This window comes from Chenopodium quinoa, unplaced genomic scaffold, assembly GCF_001683475.1.
Source record: "Chenopodium quinoa cultivar QQ74 unplaced genomic scaffold, ASM168347v1, whole genome shotgun sequence".
In the NCBI taxonomy this organism is placed as follows: domain Eukaryota; kingdom Viridiplantae; phylum Streptophyta; class Magnoliopsida; order Caryophyllales; family Amaranthaceae; genus Chenopodium; species Chenopodium quinoa.
In genome coordinates, this window is record NW_018743066.1 from 1,694,491 (window position 1) to 1,714,441 (window position 19,951).

At 33.4% G+C, this 19,951-nt stretch overlaps 2 protein-coding genes across 2 annotated transcripts; one reads left to right on the forward strand and one right to left on the reverse strand.

Moving 5' to 3' along the window:
- Window positions 1-5,434: 5,434 nt before the first annotated feature.
- On the forward strand, window positions 5,435-11,939 carry LOC110731325 (ankyrin repeat domain-containing protein 13C-like). Its single transcript, XM_021911176.1, has 3 exons — window positions 5,435-6,638; window positions 7,215-8,205; window positions 11,153-11,939. The coding sequence occupies exons 1-3, from the start codon at window positions 6,064-6,066 to the stop codon at window positions 11,492-11,494; spliced, it is 1,908 nt and encodes a 635-aa protein (XP_021766868.1). The 5' UTR covers window positions 5,435-6,063; the 3' UTR covers window positions 11,495-11,939.
- Window positions 11,940-14,503: 2,564 nt separating this feature from the next.
- Window positions 14,504-17,167, reverse strand: LOC110731326 (autophagy-related protein 8C-like). The gene is made up of 6 exons (XM_021911177.1): window positions 16,833-17,167; window positions 16,682-16,747; window positions 15,522-15,577; window positions 15,368-15,420; window positions 14,942-15,060; window positions 14,504-14,834 (listed from the first exon to the last, which is right to left on the reverse strand). The coding sequence occupies exons 2-6, from the start codon at window positions 16,716-16,718 to the stop codon at window positions 14,719-14,721; spliced, it is 381 nt and encodes a 126-aa protein (XP_021766869.1). The 5' UTR covers window positions 16,719-16,747; window positions 16,833-17,167; the 3' UTR covers window positions 14,504-14,718.
- Window positions 17,168-19,951: the final 2,784 nt, after the last annotated feature.

Consider the following 19,951-nt stretch of genomic DNA (forward strand, 5'->3'; position numbering starts at 1 on the left):
ATAAGACACCACAATCGGCGTTGAAGATCTCTTGATCTCGGAGTTGCTCTTGGACTCGTCGCTAGTTTTGGCTTGGCTTGCTGATGCTTCTTCACAAGCAACTTGGTGTGTGGAAGTTGGGAAGCAACTAAACAACCTAGAAAATGAAGGCATTTTCAATAATATTTTTGTTGCAATTAAGTAGTGTTTTAATATGATATAGCTTAACAAAGTAATTAGTAAGAAAAGGAGGATATGTTGTTGCAAATGATACCTATGTTTCAATTTTCAAGTTTATATATATAGAGATGTTGAGAAAAGGTAATTTAGGAATACGTGGTGACCAAGTATAAAAGTTTGTGGCATGATGCATGTATATATGTTGAATTGTTGAATTGCGTAGAAATTTCTTGGAAAATATACAATAAACGAATATTTCAAAAATAGTAACATGAAAAGTGTGATGTTATACAACCAATCATATGATTCCACTCGGTCAAGATGACTAGTCTTGATACTCTTGAAGTTGACCTGGATAAGTCAAATTTCAACCTCAAACAAAGTTGGTGAATCATGAAATAGAAGGGCCGGCTGAAATAAAAGTCGTCCAACAATTATCATATGAAATTTTGTTACGAGTATATTTTTTTTGTTTTGGGAGTTATTAGGGATACATTTGGTGTAAAAAAAAGGTTTTTTTTTAGTTATGCCCCTAAATTTGCTCGGTTTCTAAGTTGTGCTCATACTTTTTCTAATGTCTAAGTTGTGCCTTCAACCTAACTAATTTTTTTATTAACAATAACCTTTGACGTTAACAATAATAACTTTTTTTAAATTTATTTTCTGATTTTTTAATTTTTTTTAAAGCGTTAAACCAATTCGAACGGGACACATGTCAAATTAATAACGTCACGACACCATTGTTGATAAAATGACTTAAATTTCGTTAACGAAAATTGTTGTCAAAGGGTATTGTTGATAAAATATCGTGAGGTGGATGACACATCTTATAACTTTGAAAAAGCATGGGTACAACTTAGAAAATCAATAATTGGGGACATAGCTTAGAAAAACCCAAAAAAAATTATACACCAATCTTTTTAGTGGTAGAAAAGGAATCTTATTTTGAACTAGGTCATCCTTCTTTTCCTTTCCCTTGTACACCAAATGTATCCCTACCCTTTCCCATATTATCATGTATCAGATGTATGTTATAGATTGCACAATCGTATCAATCGAGTAATAAAACAATTAATGTATTTTAAGTATAATATACAAAAAAATCAAAATTTGGACGTTCTATCCCATATTTTTGAAAATAGCTACTTGTATTAAGTTTCAGCCGTTTTAATTTTATAATTCAATATTAGAAAAAAGGTTAGTACTCAAAAAGAACGGAAGGTGCACTAATGCAATATATTTTATTTCAAACTATATATTGACATGGATCTAGCTAATATAATCGAAGTGATTATGTTTGTGTAGCATGTAATGGTTCAACTATCAGCAATCCAGTGGGCTACAAATGCCTACAATGCACACATCAGTTAGTACTAGTAATGGGTTGAGCAATGATAGAGTATAAAACATATTCCTGGGCCTCAACCATTAGTCTAAGCTTTTGGTTGAGATGATCCATTAACATGGTATCGGAGCCAGCGTGACACAAAAGTCACGGGTTCGAATCTCATCCGCCCCTCCTTCAAAGTGGAATTGATTCGCACCAGGTATGGGTCGGCCTGTGTTGCATTCATTCAACAAGTATTAAAAAGTATAAAACATATTCCTGCACCTCAACCATTAGTTTAAGCTTTTGGTTGAGTTGGTCCTCTAACAACCCAATACATATTAGGTTTTCTTACAGCCCAGCCCAGCCCAAACTAGCCCATTACTATTTCAACGTATCGCCATGTAGGAGAGCGTTATATTATACTTCGTATTATTATGTAGGCACACATGTGCGCTTAATGTAAAAGCTTTATAATCGATAATGTTGCAACAATTAAAGATGGCACATTATATATAAGAACACGCGATATGGTGTCTATACACTTAATTTGCATGAAAGATATATATCTCTAAACGACTAAACACCTTGAAATTGTCGGAACATCACTCATCATCATAAGCAAGATAATCTTGCTTCCACGGAAAAATTAAGGCACCACAATTGGCACCGAAGATCTCTTGATCTCAGAGTTGCTCTTGGACTCACTAGTTTTCTTTTGGCTTGCTGATGCTTCTTCACAAGCAACTTGATGGGTGGAAGTTGAGAAGCAACTAAACAAGCTAGAAAATGAAGGCATTTTCAAATATATTTTGTACGTTGCAAGTAGTGTTTATATAAACTAGCTTTACAAATTAGCAAGAAAAGAAAAATGATAAGTAAATTGTTGCAAATATGCTTTGATTATCAAGTTTATAAATAGACGTTGAGTAAAGGTAAATTTAGGCATACCAATGATGACAAGTAAAAAAGTTTATGTCATATTGCATGCATGTATGTTAGTTCAAGTATTTGAATTAGGTGGAAATTTTTAGGAGCATTACTCCAAAAATAGTAATATGAAAGTGTGATGCAAAATAACCAATCATGTAATTCCACTCGGTTAAATGTAGTAAAACACTAAAACAATAAGGAAATTTTGAGATAAAATTTCATATTTTGGACGTCTTATTGCATGTTATCTATATTATACTCGGGATTCTTTGACCAACTACTCGTATATTAATCGGGTATAATTTGTGGATTTAACAGTATTTTGTAAAATAAATACATACGATTAAAAACAGTTGTCATATGAATTTTTTTTATATTTCTTCAAAAAGTTAAATATGTGTGTTGAAGACTACACACATGCGAGTCACATTTTTTTTTTATAGAGTATCTATTTAGGACGTTTATCCCAAAATAATTACTTCCTTCGTTTTTTAATACTCCGTACGGACCGTACTACGTATGTGCATTGTGGAAAAAAAACATTATTATACGTAGTATATGAAGTATAAATAATGGTTTTCTTAAAGCCCAGCCCATTACATATTTGTTATTAGGCCCACCATTATAAGTCCAAATAGGGCCAGCCATTTCAAAAGTAGAGTCACATTTTTTTTTTTTGGACATACATTTTGAGTTAACTTCAACACAGATGTTTGACTTGATTTTACCTTTAATCTCATACTCGTACTAATGTAAATCATGAAATTTTCATATCCACATACTAATTGCTAAAACAATCTATAAGATTTACTAACATTAAATTTTTTTATTTTGTATATAAGTACATACCAATAGACGAGTAATTTTTCATATTATTTTTGATTTCATGCCTTTGTAATTGTTTTATACCTAAAATAAGTAGTACTTCATAGTTCATACCATTTGAAGAAAAGAAGGATATAACTACCTTTGAGGCTTTGATATATACACAATATAAAGTAGATACATACTAAATAATTTAAAATTTTGCATCATATATTGGTTAATATTTAAAAAATCAATGCTAATATGCAAACTTCTATGGGATAAGTTTCAACATAAAGAGTACATATATTTACAAACTATATCAAACCTTAGGGTATTGAAGTTATACATTAACAGACATGAAAATTAAAATGATACGTGTAGAGAGACACGATACACGCGTGTTGTTATTTTGTGAAATTGTATATTGTAAGAGTAAGCAATTGAAAGAGTGAAATAAGGAGAATGGGTTTTATAGTGTAAGCATAGTAGGGAGTGAAATTGGTAATAGGGGAGAAATGGTCTAGGTGATCACAGACAAATAATCCTGTTTTAAACTTTGGCTCTTTTTGGCTTTGGTTACCATTCCACCTGACAAAACCCTTCTTCCTCCTCACCTTTCCTTTTCCTTTTCTTTTCAAAGGTTTTGGCCTCTTTCTCTTGCTCCCTCCTTTCAATTATTTTTCTACACTCGTTTTAAACAAACTTTTTTTTGGGAATTTTGATAGAGTATAAAACATATTCCTGGGCCTCAACCATCAGCTTAAGCTTTTGGTTGAGTTGGTCCTTTAACATGGTATCCGAGCCAGCGTGACATAAAGGTCACGGGTTCGAATCTCATCCACCCCTCCTTCAAAGTGGAATTAATTCGCGTCAGGTATGGGTGAGCCTTTGTTGCATCCACATTTCAAGCCCAAAGGGTCTTTCATGTGAGGGGGAGTGATAGAGTATAAAACATATTCCTGAGCCTCAACCATCAGCTTAAACTTTACTCATATATAAATATAATGTTACGTGAAAACAAAATAACAAATCTAATAATATCTCACATGATCATATATATATATTTTTTATATAGATTAATGTAAATTTTTAGAACAATGAAAAATATAACAAACTCTTTAACTGAAATGGAGTGTTATTTATTAGAACATATCTCCTTTGATTTTATTTGAGACCTGTTTTTTTAGAGGACAATTTACAGGTTATTTTGCACGAGTTAGACCTGATGAGATTATTTTGCTTTAGGTTACCTCAATTCTTTGGTGAAACTTTACATAATTGAAAAGTTCACATCAAGTGATTTTGTACGTACGTTTTTTAAAGAGGGTAAATTAAGACACAATAGAACAATGTTTTAATTAATATAAAAAGAGTAAAAATTATAAATATTGTTGGTTAAATAAATCATCTGGAGGAAATTTTAATAAAGTGCAATTATTTTAAATATTTTGATGTGTAACAAATATTAAGAGTACATATTCTACAAGAGAAATTATTTATGTTCTTCAATCTTTCAAAGTTTGAAATAATTGCACTTTATTAAAATTCTTTCAACTAATTTGGTTGATGAAAATTGTATTAAATGATAAAGAAGTGTAAACAATTAAAGTACAATGGAAAATTAACATATATAATTATGTTTTCATCATAATCTAATTATTAACCTCGTTGAATAGTTTTGTTCTTAATTAATACTAACCTAAGCTTGATAAACACATAGAGGCAAAGGCGTACCGCACACATACAAGTTGTTAATGTATCGAAGGGTACCCTTCTTCTAATCGTTATTATTAATGAACAAATAGGCTAAGACGTACACTCACAAGCAACTTGTTAGGTGTATCGAAGGGTATCCATTATCTAATCGTTATTAATGAACAATATAAATTTCCACAAAACATAAAAGCTCAAATTATTAATCGTTATTAATGAACAATATAAATTTCCACAAAACATAAAAGCTCAAATTAGTGTGTAATTAATTGTACAGTTATATATTCATATTCGCTTATAATATTCTCAATAAATTAGATCTCGTTTTGATTAGACTTTAAACCTTTTATTAGTTTAGTTGAGACTCCAAAAATATCTATATAAATTTCCAATTCATTTATTATTATTTTTTTTGGAATTATTGTTTCACATTTCTTTTTGAGGCCAATTGTTTCACATTTCAATATAAATAGTTAAATGTTACTCCTATTTGATAAACTATTATCGGAATTTTTTTTTTTGTTTATGATTTTTTATTTTCAATAAATTAAAAAATTGAAATAAAAAAGCGATGTCAAACAAGCTCTTAGTAGTTAACTCTATCTTTCCATAATTGAATTTAAAAGTCTACATCTATCAAAATAAAAAATAATTAAAAAATATATATATATATAAAAGTCCATATGAAACTAAAAAATATGCTAACCTTAAAAACGGCAAACAAATCACTTTTTCCTTATTCCTCTAGACTCTAGTTTACAAAATCTCTAAAAAAATATGCATAACTAAAAAAATAACATAAAAAATAAAATAAAAAAAAGAAAAAGAAAAGTGAAAAAGACATAATAGAAGGAAATCCAAAAAGAAAAATAAAAAGAGACAAATAAAATCCAAGACGTCCGTATTTGATATTCTCACATCCTCAACAAAAGACGCTCTCTCTCTCTCTCTCCCTCTCTTCTTCTTCTTCCATTCTGTCCTTGCGTGTTGTCCACTTCTCTCTCTACACTCTCTTCCCCTTTCTCTCTCCTCTTGAAATTACCAAACTACCCTCATCTCCCCTTTATCACCTCCTTCTTCCCCCCCTTCTCCACCCCCTAACCATTCTCACTCACTCCTCTCCAATGTCGAAACCACCACCTCATCCTTCATCAGCCCAGGCCCAGGCCCAGCCCATTAACCCAGCTTCCTACTCCCACAGCCCAGCCCACTACGCCGTCGCACTCCACGACCACCCCACTCTAACCCGCCTCCTCTCAACCCTCCCGAAACTCGCCGACCCGACCCGAGTCACCTCGGAATCCGAATCACTCCTCCAAGAAAAACTCTCCGATCAGATCTCTTCCCTCCTCGACCGCCGCGACGATATCCCCTTCCGTGACACTCCCCTCCACCTCGCTGTCCGCTTAAACGACGCCGTCTCCGCTCAACTCCTCGCCTCCGCCGGCGCTGACGTGTCACTTCAAAACTCCTCCGGGTGGAACCCTCTTCAGGATGCCGTGTGTCGCCGGAAACTTGAAATTGCCAGGATTCTTGTTCAGCATCATCATCTTGCTGCTTGGGCTAAGTGGCGCCGTCGTCTCCCGAGGTTACTTGCTGTTCTTAGGAGAATGAGGGATTTTTATTTGGAGATTCAATTTCATTTTGAATCCTCTTTTGTTCCTTTTATTGGCAAAATTGCCCCCTCTGATACTTACCGGTAATTCCATCACTATTCCTCGATTCTACATTTTAGTTGCACCAACTGGGGCGTTATTGCGGGTCGTAAAATTACACACTCTCACATTCTTCCCGTACAGAGTATAATGTATTCCATGTTAAATTTAAATGGTACTCGTATCGACCAAAAATGTCATGAATTGTGTAGTGGAAAGTAATTGGAGTCAATCTACATTTTTACCATGTTATATTTTTTAATCTAATTTAATCGACATTTCTATAAACAATGCAATTATGCAAGACTTAATGAAGTTTGGTGGAAAATAATTTTGAATTTTTGAAAATTTAAGGTTCAATTTCATCTCGTTACAAAAAATGTACTGAATATAAAGTTCAATTTTTTTAATTTTTAATTTTATATAATCAATCAAATTTAGCTTAAGTTTCGTCCTAATTACAGGTTTGCAACATTTAAGTTTTTTAATTACTCAACGTTCAACTGAACCAGCATTAAGTTCCAATTAATTAACTAATTAATTAGATAATTGATTGCATTAATCTTTAAAATTTCATAAAGATTGTACTAATAACGCTAAATTAATGTTGATAATGACAGAATATGGAAGCGCGACGGAAACTTACGCGCCGACACAACACTCGCCGGATTCGACGGAATGAAAATCCAACGAGCTGATCAAAGCTTCCTCTTCCTCGGCGATGGCGACCCTGAAAAGGACATTCCAGAAGGTTCTCTTATCGTTCTCAACCGCGACGACGGCAAAGTTTTCGACGCTTTTGAAAACGCCGGATCACCGATGACGGATGATGACGTGGCGGCGTTTTGTTCTCAAACAAGCGTTTACCGACCGGGAATGGACGTCACTAAGGCGGAGCTAATTCCCCGCACAAATTGGCGTCGGCAAGAGAAGATTGAAAGCGTCGGAGAACGGAAGGCGAAGGTTTTCGACGTACAGAATGTAGTGTTTAGTTTTAGGTCGAGGAAAGTAAGTTCTAGAGATGAACAAGTTCTGCCATTAGAGCTTGATGAAGAAGATGATTTTCTTGTGGCAGAGAATTTTGAGTTGAATTTTGATGATAAGAGGAGGCATAGTAGTTTTGTTAAGGAGGAGAGAGAGTGGGTGTCGGTTGGGAGGAAAAGCGTCGATATCAATTTTGCGCCGTCGTCTAAGGTGGCGGAGAGGCGGCGAGGTTCCAGTGTCAATGAGGCGTCGAGGATACCGGTATTGGAGAGGGGGCGAGGTTCGAGTGTTAATGAAGCGTCGAGGATACCGGTAATGGAGAGGGGGCGAGGTTCGAGTGTAAATGAGGCGTCGAGGATTCCGGTGGTGCCGGAGAGGCGGCGAGCTTCATCAGTGAATGAGGGGTCGAGGATACCGGTAGTGGCGGCATCCTCGGCTGAGGTGAAGACAAAGGAGAAAGAGTATGTGAAGAGTTTGCGGCCGACGGTGTGGCTGACGGATGATTTTCCGTTGAAGACGGAGGAGGTGTTGCCGTTGCTTGATATATTGGCTAATAAGGTTAAGGCTGTGAGGAGGTTGCGGGAGTTGCTCACTACCAAGTTTCCACCAGGGTCATTTCCTGTTAAGGTAAGGGCATTTTTGGCATTTTACAATAATTTTACCTAATTTTTAAACTTTTGTTAGTTTTTATTGTTGGTATTTCTTGCTTGCTTTATCAATTTTCATAAATTAAATTAATTAATGTGGATTTGATTTATTGATGATTGGGAAATATTGGGGTTGTCAAGTTTTGTCAGTGTCATGTCATGTGTTACTGGGAAATGGTATTTTTATTGATTCTACACTTCAATTGCTCAATTGTGACAATTGATTTCAATTTATTTTGCTAGGTTTTCTTGCTTTAACCTTTCTTAAAACCTAAAAGAAATGATAAATCATCTCTGAAATTTGCATTGTTTGATATTTGGGTATATCAAGTGGTGTGTATGATGTGTCGTGTTTTCGAACTAAATAGAGGTGCAAGTTTGTAGCAACCTAACAAACAAGCTCGAGATTGAAGCAAATGTAACTACCTCGGATTGTGATCAATTGGTTTATAGTCTAGTTAAAAATTGTGGGTTTTCACTTTCCAAGTTTCCTCCAGGATTGGGATTCCCTTGTTCGACGGATGGTTGGTAATGCGTGAAGGGAAAATTAAGGTTGTTTTTGTAGGTTATTATTCTTCTACCTTAGGTGTTATAATTTGAAGATACGATTTATAGATAGATAGAACTCTACAGGGAACTTTTAAGTATTTACTGTAATTCTTAACCTAAATTTTCTTAGTTTCATTGCTTACTAGTTTTCCTTGTTTTGTTCATAAAGAGCTTACTAGTATAGATTTATTGATACTTGGGAAATGTCAAATGTGGGGTTGCAAGGTTTCCTCCTTGTTCTGTTACAGTAAAGATGAAGGGCAGTGGGGGTATTTTACCCTGTTCATAGTACCTGATGGCTGATATAGTGATATTGAACTTTGTTCTTTTTTTTGCTACTAGTCTTACTTTGCTTTATTCACCAGATATTTTAATTTTTATTGAAAAATGGGAAGAGTGGGGTGCCAAAATCTTTCCTTTAAAACAAAAGGGCATTTTTGGCATTTCACTTAATTATTATCCAATATACAAGTATATACAGTATACTTTTTAACTTCATTCAATTATCACTGCTAGTCTTGTTTGCTTTGGGAGTATAAGTATCAATGTCCATAATACTTTTATTTTTTTTGTAATCCAAATGAGGTTACAAGGAATCAATGAGTCCATAATACTTCGTATAATACAACCGATTATATAATAGATATTATGACTTTATTAGTATTAAATGATATTTTTCATAAAATGTGAAATTTGGAGGGTATTTTGGACATGTTACATAATTCCTACTTGATAATTTGACTATACTCTTTATTTGCTAGTGTTGGTTTGCTTTATCTATAGAAATAGTATATAGATTTATTGATAATTGGGAAATGTGGGATAGTTTTGAGGCTTTTTAGGGTAAAATTGAAGTTTGGAACTTTTTACAATATTTGGAGTGTTGAGATTAGGGAGAATGAATATTGGTGGGGGTGTGTGTGTGGATGAATTGATATAGAAGGATCAAAACAATGCTTTGTTTGGGCTTTATGTAATCCAAATGGGTCCACTTGATCCGATGTTTTTGTCTTGGAAATGTGACCGTTTGATTTTGAATTTTACCTAAACAAAATAAAAAAATAAAAAATATTAAAGTATAATTAAGGAATTTATTTTGTAGGACCATTGTTTTTTTAATGTCGGACTTGGGTCACCCTTAAGCATGTGGGTCACCCCTTAAGTATGTGGGGCCATCCATTGTTAATTGTACTTAGTGTGTTGTGATTATTGAGATGGAGTGAAATAGTCTACCAAAATTAAGGAATGATGTGGGCATGTGGCATTCTCTATAGTAATTATTTGTACAACCAATGTAGATTATGTCTTTTTATGAGAGATTGGTTTTCAAGGTATTCCAGGTTGTTGGTGTATTGGGGGGTTTGTATGACTTGTGAGAGGAGTTGTCTTCATCATCAAGCTGGATCTAGGGGAATTGAGTGCATCAGACTTTAATGATTTGTGTGATGCTTTTGAAACATTTAAAATAGTACTCTGTATTTTTTAATAATATGCTACTCAGACTCTTCATTTTACTAAAATCTTGCAAACATTGTTAAGAAGCAAAATTTGGCGTTTAGACTCTAGAGACCATAGTTTTCTTTTGTCCCGGTGTTGATGAAGCCTGCCCATCTTGATTTTGGGCAGTGAAATACTATCTTTTAGGGTGTGGCCTGGCCGGAATGCATTTTTGTCTTAGGCGGTTTGGCCTGCTATTGCTAGATTTGGGAGGTAGATTTCCAGCCTTGTACAAATGACTAGAACAGGTTGGCATCTGGGCCATTTTGGGTGTGGCTCGGCCAACTCTTAGCTATAACTATTGTGGATCCAGACCAGTTATTATGGAATCTATCATAACTGGAATTAATCATAAATTCATAACTATATGTCAAAGTGAAAACCCGGTTGTGAACAGCTTATTAATATGAACTGCAATGGTTTCTGACAGTTTAGTTGATCTGATTCAAAACTTGGCTGTGAACAGCTTGAGATGCTATGAATATTGAATAATGGAAATGAATCTAGTTTGTTTCAGTATGTCATTTGTGTATGTAAAGCGATCAAACTACATTCTGCTGTCAATCCTGTCATACTGCAACAAGTGACTCATTTTCGGAAGGATGGGAGTTTTTAGTTTTTAGGTCACGAATCGTGATCATGTACCTAATTTCTCTTTTATTTGCTTTAAATTAAAGACTCGGAACTTTATAGCTCACGGATGTTACGAATCTTAATGTGATGAATTTCTTCTTTTGGTTTCTTTCTTGGTGGTACCAATCTCAACAACCAAGTATGCATCTTTGCTGTATAAATCTAGTGGTCCTGTATTGTTTCTGCCATCTGTATAATTATTGCTACCACTCTGAATTAATGCATGCAATGTTGTCTTGATGATGCAGATTGCAATCCCTGTGGTTCCAACTGTGAGAGTAGTGATTACATTTTCTAAATTCGTCGAGTTGCAACCAACCGAGTCTTTCTACACTCCGTTGTCAAGTCCCAGATTCTTGAGCAACGGAAATAGTGCTTCCGAAGAGGGAGAAAATCGCACCACACCTGCATCTTCAACTTCTTCGTGGCTAAGACGAAGTAACAGCAGTCGATCATCTAACAAGACGCAGCAGTGTCCTGAGGCATTGATTTCAGACCCATTTGCAATTCCCAGCGGATACAGCTGGGAAAGTATTGATAGTAAAAACCGTAAAATGAAAAAATCTAAATCAGTTAGGAAAGCAAAGTAGATAGGCAAGTACAGAATTGTAGTGTAGTTGCTAATTTTGCTTTCCAATTCTTCCTCTTTGTTGTCCAAGTTGCATTACTTGCATACGTTGTAGATATAACAAATATTTATCAGCCATAGGCTGCAGAGAATGAGAGCAATGAAAGAAACACGAATTCTACGGCCCAAGCACGTCTCTTGAATTTACATCCATTTCATCCTTGGACGTTAAAATGTAAGCAATTGCTCACTCTGCTCTTCGGGTGTGCTGAACATCGAAGGCTCAAAGCTACTCTTTCGTTAGATGCTAATCTTAGTTGGCGCAATCAACCATGAAGTACTTTAACCAGAGTAGGTTTTGTATAAATTCCTCTAGCACATCCATGATAAAGACGAGCAGTCTATTATTTGTGAGATTGTCTCATGTAAGACTTTGCACTAAATAAAAATTGTCATATGTTAAACTTCGTACTGAACAGGGTATCCAGCTATCTAAAAGCGTTCAAAGGTTGAAAATTTGTTCCAAAATATTGTACTTTGGGAGTAAAATGCAATATCTTTCCAAAAAAAAAAAAAAAAATACTGCTGAATTTAGCTTTGAATATCTGGAGCTCTAGATTTCCCTTTCAATGAAGTGATTCTCTCTTTGTATCTTTTTCTTTTTGCTATTTCTTTGCAGGATTCATGTTAAATTCTGTTTTTAACATTCTTATTACCTTGGAATATAAAAAAATAAAAATAAAAATATTGGAATATGAATATTAAATCTGATTCTTAAATAGAAATACCAAACCTTAACTACATCCAGGATGTCATATTAATTCAGCAAGCTAAGGAAAGGGTAACTGTTTTAACAGGTGAATAATCAGTCTCAAGGAAAGAGACCTTGTATCCTATGAACTTGTGGTTGCCATATACCAAGTATGATTTAATTATAACTTTAATGATAAATTTAATGCTAATTTTCTTTCGGTCACTATCTTATATCACTTCACATGTTACAACATTGACGATTAAAATTGTAAGTCAGTTTGTTACGTGTATTTAAAAACAAAATAAGTATATAACAGTGCAGATTCAATATTACAAGAAACGACTTATATGAATTAGTTTTGGGTGGCTAATGAGTTGGTTCTTTCCTTTAGTGGGCATTAAGCTATGAAGGATAGTTGCATGCAATAACATACATGTACTTCTAGTATTGTATTGAAATTTCAAAGCAAAAAACTCTATCAATTGTTATTCTAAAGTGAAAGGTAATGTAGCAGTAAGCATTGATATTTGATTTGTTGAAAGGATTACTTTAAAGGGTCGAGTATTTAGTTAGTATTATAATACACTTACCTTCTAAGCTTGAGCTCAATAGCTCACTAGTAGTCCTAGGAGTGTTCATAACCTCAAAAGGGCAGGGCCTTAGGGGCAATTGGGTCGAACGGATCGACCGGAACACATGGTTGAACACTATGATAGCTAGACAGCCCATTTTAAGGCCTATAATGGCCATCTCTACCTCATAAGCACAAAAAGTAGTTAAAATGGATTTATCTTTTTAAAGATGTTAACTAAATTAGCTATTTAAGATCAAGAAGAAAATAGGAATTATCTATAAAACTAGCCAATAATTGTAACAACTTCCAAATGAGGAAGAATGATTGGACAACAAATAAGAAAGAAAGATTAATAAAGGTGTTGTCATACAATAACACTTTGCTTAACAAGAAGGAAAAGGTACATGTAAGAAAAGTAAGTTGGCTTGTCTAATGTCCACTGAAAGCAGCATAAAACAGCCAAACCACATGCATAATCAAACCATTTTTCTAAGAGACATTTTACCATATTTTTGCTTCTTAGTTTCTTGTTGCTAGAGCAAGCACTACTACACCTCAAATCTCTCCTCATAGGTTGGTATGGCATCGAAGGCGCCTACGTGGGCTGATCAATGGGGTGAAGGAGGCTTTGGTGCTATGGACGACGTAAATCCAACTGATAAGATGGAGAACAAGAAGAAGAAGAAGAGTTTCCTAGGAGGATTCGGGGCCAAGGTCGCGGCATTGGTAGGAATCAAGCGGGCAAAGCAACAACTTGATAAGAAGGATTCTATTCCTAAATGACAAAATTGCTTCCTTTTTTTTCATTTCTCAATGTTTTGCTTGTTAATCTCTTTTCCTTTTGTGAGAAATCAGCTTAATTATGAATGAAATTTTTGATGTGTAAAAACTTGGTGTACATAAGATAGTTAGGAGAACAATCTGCATCTCAAAGGTTACTGGAAAACTGCAGGGCTCAAAATACATGAAAATCCATATATGATTACCAACCTTAACGCGAATTGTTCTTAGAATTGCAAATTAGTGTGACTAATATTGATCATTTTTCATAATACAACCCCAAACCCAGCATAAATGGTCAATCACTCAAATACGACCCAAACTAATCCGAACAATGTCCTAATACAGTTACACTTGTACTATGTTATATTTTCAAAACCATTCCCGCTTCTATACTTCTATATACTACCTCCGGATCGTAAATTTCAAAGTTGCATATAATACGATCCGGAGGTAGTATAACATACAAAGTATTAAAGAATGTTGTGATTCCTATTAAATTAGATATCGGAGATGATTCTACTTCTTAAATTAAGGTTATAAACATTTGCAAACTAACTTAACATTCATCCACAGAACACAACTTCGAATAATCAATAAGATTAGTACCACAATAATGGCAAACTTAAAGGCAGTATAAATTCTTTATACTTGAATATCATTAGGTAGGGATTGTTGGACTGATACTATAATTTATGGCAAGTACAAGCAAGGTTAGCTTATGGTTCTTTCCGATCGATTGGGTGAGCCAAACAATTCACAGGTTTACTAAAATGGTTCAAAGGGAAAAACATAAACAAAATTCAAATATGAACCCATCTCTTTTGCAATATAGACTCAAGAAGCATAGCCATGCGCGATGCGCCCATGCTATGGCATTAAAAGAACAGACTTGTAAGTTGTAGCAAAAAGATGAACAGCAGTGACCGTGAAGTAGCGACAAAGCATCAAACTAAAACAACATATAAACCAGCAAGCTGTTCAATCTAAAGAATCTCTAAAATACGTAGTTAATAATATCAACAGTCAAGCCTGACAGTCAGGAACACAAATTGTGCTTCTAAGAAAACAGCAGTATGATAAGCAACCGAGGATTTACATTTCTAGTTTATGTCAAGTTTGATTATTTACGAGCACATCAGTCAGAGCTGTCGCCAATGCACCTCAATCCAAACACATTCTCCCCGCTGTAAGTCATGTAAAGAAACCCATCTTCATCCTTATTGTCCTCATAAATTGTTGACATCAAAGCAGCTGTAGCACAACCAAACAACCAAGTTACAAACCATAAAATGAAAAGGCATGTAAGATTGCTAAAATTGTACGGTATCAATCAACCTTAACCGATTGTTCCAACTTACCAGTGGGAGGTAAAATGTTTTTGACAAATACGAATATGGCTTTCTCAGGACTTAGATTCACTCTCTTCCTCACCACATACACAAACTGTCCGACAGTCAAATCAGCTGGAACGAGGTACCTGCAAGAGATTACAACAGGTATCCCAAACATAAATCACTAGATCAATGATATGATAAGAACATTATTCAGATGTGTTAATCTACGAATAGTTAGACGTAGTTGCAATTTAGCAGACTTTTATAAACTGATAATTACAAGTCAATGTAAAACGAATGAGAGAAGTTTCATTAATATCAAACTGTAAATCGAGACAACAGTGCGCATGTGCCATGAAACCAGTTCAACAGGTGCAATATCACCATAATATCATGCTACTTAGCCTCAAAATTGGAAATTGAAGACAGATAACAAGAAATGGGACTAACTTTTTCTTATCAATGTCAGGGATATCAGTCCTCTCAGCCTTCTCCACAATCACCTGCATAAATTGGAAAAATAGGCGAGGTTAACCAATTGATAAAAAAATCAAAGACGCAATCTGTCATCATCAGAATTAATTAACAAATACAAGTGTCTTACAGGAATTCTATCAGGATATTTCTCCCTGATACGAGAAGCTTCGGCTTGCCTCTTCTCTGAACAAAAAAAGAAACAGCTTCAATGCTTTTGCATCCAACAACTTTAGCAATCAAATAAACATTATTCAGGGAGGAAAAAAAAAAGAAAAGAAAAAAACAGATACATGATGGAAAACAAAGCTATAAGTCAATACACCAAACATGGGAATAATTAGACCTACAACACTAAATCACATTTTTGTAACATGGTTTAAAAGAAGCAACAACCTTCAATACACATTAGAAAAACTTTTTTCTAAAAAATTTCCAAGCAAGGCATCTAACCATGACATATTTCACATTTAGAACAGCATCTTACAAACACATTGCACAAACCAGGAAAAAACAGAGAAATCATTTTATCAAACAAGCAAGATGCTTAATTTGATGAAATTTACCGAAAATCTATCTTCTTTTTGCGACTAGGCTTAGCAATGTAACTTCATCAATACCAATTGAAATATTCAATGTCTTTTAGTTTCCTTCACAATGAATTAAGGATATTCCTTCAAGAAAAGAGCAAAACTTCAATTGCTTAACTTATGCAATACTTATTGTTGATCATATCCAATACTTTAGAAAGCCAATGGTCCAAATTAAACTGAAGCAGGACTACAAGAATTATCACTCCAGTAAGTTACCTGGGTTTCGATGTGAAAATATACAAGGAAGGAGTCTTATTCAATAACACGTTTACTAAAGAAATAATACGTAGTACAAGAATCAGGACATGATCAACCAAAATTCCCCTTTTCCTTATTTCATCAACCAAATCAATATCCTTCACTATATTTTATTATTATGAACACAAGACTTTAAACTTTGCAAGCAAAACCTTTATCAAATTACAAATTATAAGATACAAATTACTGCAATAATTAACTTAATCAAGCATAATTGGTTCGACATTCATATATAGAAACTACCCAGATGCAAAATTCACTTTATTTGATCACCAAAATATTTAGAAACAACCAAAATTGCTTCCAAGATTCATATTTAGAAACAACCCAGATAAATATTTCACAAAATTTGATCATCAAACATACAAATAACATCAAACAAAACCAAAATTTAAGGGGGCAAATATTTAAAACCCCAAATCAAGAAATTGTAACAAACCAAAAGGGTGCTCGAATTTGAATGAACTTTTAGCCATCTCTTCACTCAATAAGCTAGAATTGATATCTGCAAAAAACGATCAAACAATATTAAGGAAAATCAACTATAAAAATAAAATTCCATAAAATCATAAATTGGCAATTGAAATTACCCGGAACAAGAAAAGGGAAGATTTTTGGATTGAAAAACCTCTTTCACCAAGAACTCTTAATAGCACGTCGCAATCTTAAAAGCAATCAAGAAGAAAAAACAAGAGAGAAAAAAGGGTTTTGTGGATATTTATATAGTGTTCTGATTTTTATTTATTTATTTATTTATATGGAGATAATTTTATATTTTAGGGAAAAGGGTTACGGAATTGCGGGGTGATCAAAAGGATTGTTTGTTGGATTGTCGTAGTAATCAAGGTATTCTTAATTCTATTTCTCTCCCTTTGGTTTGGTGTTTGGTAAACATTTGGATTTTAAATCTTTTGTGTTGCCTTGCTGTTATGTATAACCGAGATAAGATTATGTGTCAATCGATATAATCCCTATTAACTCGTATTTAAATTTGAGTCGTTTATATTTAGCTAAAACTAAATGTTTTATTTTTATTATTACAAAATAATTATTAATAAATGAAAAAAATAACACATTATAATTGTTAACAAATGGTTGAACTAACATGATGAAAAAATATGACACATTATTATTTTTTTTTAAAAAAAAAAGAGTTTTCAAAGCAACAAGTTAATACATATGTCTCAGTGTTTGTGTTTTATGTCTAGGTGCTCCGTACACGTTAAATTTGTGTTACATTTTAAACTATGCATGAGATTGCTTAGATATATTAGATCCATCACTACTTGACATGAGGTTTGGGTCATGTTTGAATTGCTATTTGATATTTTTGTTCTTTAATAAATTGTACTCTAATGCTCAATTTTGTGATTAAAATCAATGATTGATTTCAAATTTTGCATAATCTAAATTTAGGATTACCTATCATGAACATTATTTTCATGACCTTCCACAGACCTTGAACTTGAGGTGGTCAAATAATTTTAAAAATAAGTTGAAAGTGTGTTATTGATTCTAGTGTATACCAAAGACAATAAGACATGAAATATTGTTAATTATATAAGATATTGATAACATTCAAGAATTATGTGACTTCCATTCTTATTATGTTATGAACTTTTATATTCACTGATATCCATATGATAAAGGATTTAAACAACGACATACATTTGAGAATTGAGACAACTAGTCACTCACTAGCAAATAGCAATATAACTAAATTGTGCATACTTAGCTTGTTATATATGGCTTGGACGTTGGAGATCTCTAATTACATTGAACAACTTTTTCGATCATTGGAGTGTGTAACAATTACCAAAACAAGCAAGATAAATGACCTCTTGGAGCAGTGATCCGGAGTTTGCCTCGCATCCTTGAGGTACGAGGTTCTCTTCTCATCAGACATAAATCTCATCCCTTTACTCTTCTAGGGTATTGCCAGCTAAACTTCCTGTGATAAAAGCCTTCGATTGGGGCCCAAGTGATCTTATCAATTTAAAGATAAATTGTTATGTTAATTGATGTGGAGGTTAAATCATTCAAAATGCAAGTGTTGTACCTCTTATTAGAGAACTTTGGATGGTTGATATAAATTACTAAGTAGTTCACATTATGACGTATCTAATTATAAAAAAAATTGATAAGTTTACGTGGCAAGTCAAACTACTAGTGGATTGGTATTGCTTAACTATTGAAATAACAAAGATTAAATCTGCTTACGACTAAAGTGCTTGTTATTTGCTTGACGGGCTGACACGTAAGTAGTACTCGTTGGTGTTAGTATAGCAATATGATGAAATATTATTAACACAAACATTTAAAAAAATCAGGTGTGCAATAATTATTGTAAATCCATTATAAATATAGCTTAAAGTGATTAAAAATTACCTCTGAAATGAATAAAAGTTACCCAATATGCGTAAAAGTAACCCAATTCAAATAAAAATTATCTACACTTTATTAGTAAAGAATCACATTTTAAATGACTAAAAATCAATTATTATGATTGAATGTAATTAAATTACCTTTATAAAACTTTTCTTGCTGTTTATTTATATAAAAATTGTATTATGTTTAAAGTTGTCCAAAAACAGGCAAAAAGTTATCCTAAAATTAGCTAAAATTTACCCTTATACTGCTCGATGTACACTAATATTAGTGTAAACCGGATGTATACAAAAGTTTTTGTATTATTAATGAATAAGTGAATCCCTCCGTGTTTTAATAAGTGTTACAATTTAACCAAATATACATGTCGAGATATGATTTTGACCATTAATTTATCTAGTTATGTGTTAGTAATAGGTTTTTTTTGTCAGAAATGAAACTACCTTATAAAAGGTAAAATGTTGTAAGGTACTAATTTTGGCCGAATTTCCACCGTTAATTTAATTTTAAGGCGTTAACCTTCCTCAAAACACCACCGAAACCACCACAGAGGTTGCTTTTCAAGATGGTAAGGTTATTTTTGGGGGTGGTTAGAAGATATTCCAAGTTGGTGAGGGTGGTTTAATTTCGTGATCCAGGATGTTGATTTTTGGGGTTAGAGGTGGTGGTTTTGGGATTGGACGGTGATTTCGGCATGGTGAAGGCAATTCAAGTAGATTGTGTTGGTTTAAGGGTGAAAGCGGTGGTTTTGAGGCTGCTTTGAGGTGGGTCAATGGTGGATTTTCGACGGAGGTAGTATTTTACAACAATTAACATTTTGTTAGGTAGTTTCTTACAACATTTTACCTTTTTATTAGGTAGCATTTTACAACATTTTTTATTAAGTAATTTCTCACAAAATTTGGGCTTTATTAGGCAGTTTTGACAAAAAAAATCCTTAGTAATATTATAAGAAAATTAATATTATAAAATTATACATTATAACGAATTAAAAAATGTATTATTGTATGATAAAATTTGTTTTTTTTTTATATATATATATATATTTGTAAATTAATCAATTCAAAACCATTATGTAAATAGTGAAAAAAGTCAAACGAACTGTAACACTTATTAAAATACGGAGAGACTAATGTGAATGATGAATAGTTTAGTTTAAATCTTGGGATGTGATAATTAACATTAGGGATCAAATCAAATGTCAATTTTACCACTTCCTTTTATTTAGCATCAAAGACATACAAACACTTGATTTTCTAACAATTGCCTCTTACATGAGAATGAGGAATAGCTCAAGTGGTTCGAACTTCCCTCCCGATTT

What these genes read in the sequence shown, in the direction of transcription:
- LOC110731326 (XM_021911177.1), bottom strand. Translation starts at nt 16,718, where the DNA reads ATGGCTAAAAGTTCATTCAAATTCGAGCACCCTTTTG. An exon ending in AATATCCTGATAGAATTCCT is followed by an intron (nt 15,421 to 15,521) that starts GTAAGACACTTG and finishes CAATTTATGCAG; the next exon opens with GTGATTGTGGAGAAGGCTGA. An exon ending in CCTGACATTGATAAGAAAAA is followed by an intron (nt 15,061 to 15,367) that starts GTTAGTCCCATT and finishes AATCTCTTGCAG; the next exon opens with GTACCTCGTTCCAGCTGATT.
- LOC110731325 (XM_021911176.1), top strand. Translation starts at nt 6,064, where the DNA reads ATGTCGAAACCACCACCTCATCCTTCATCAGCCCAGGCCCAGGCCCAG. An exon ending in GCCCCCTCTGATACTTACCG is followed by an intron (nt 6,639 to 7,214) that starts GTAATTCCATCA and finishes TGATAATGACAG; the next exon opens with AATATGGAAGCGCGACGGAA. An exon ending in CAGGGTCATTTCCTGTTAAG is followed by an intron (nt 8,206 to 11,152) that starts GTAAGGGCATTT and finishes TTGATGATGCAG; the next exon opens with ATTGCAATCCCTGTGGTTCC.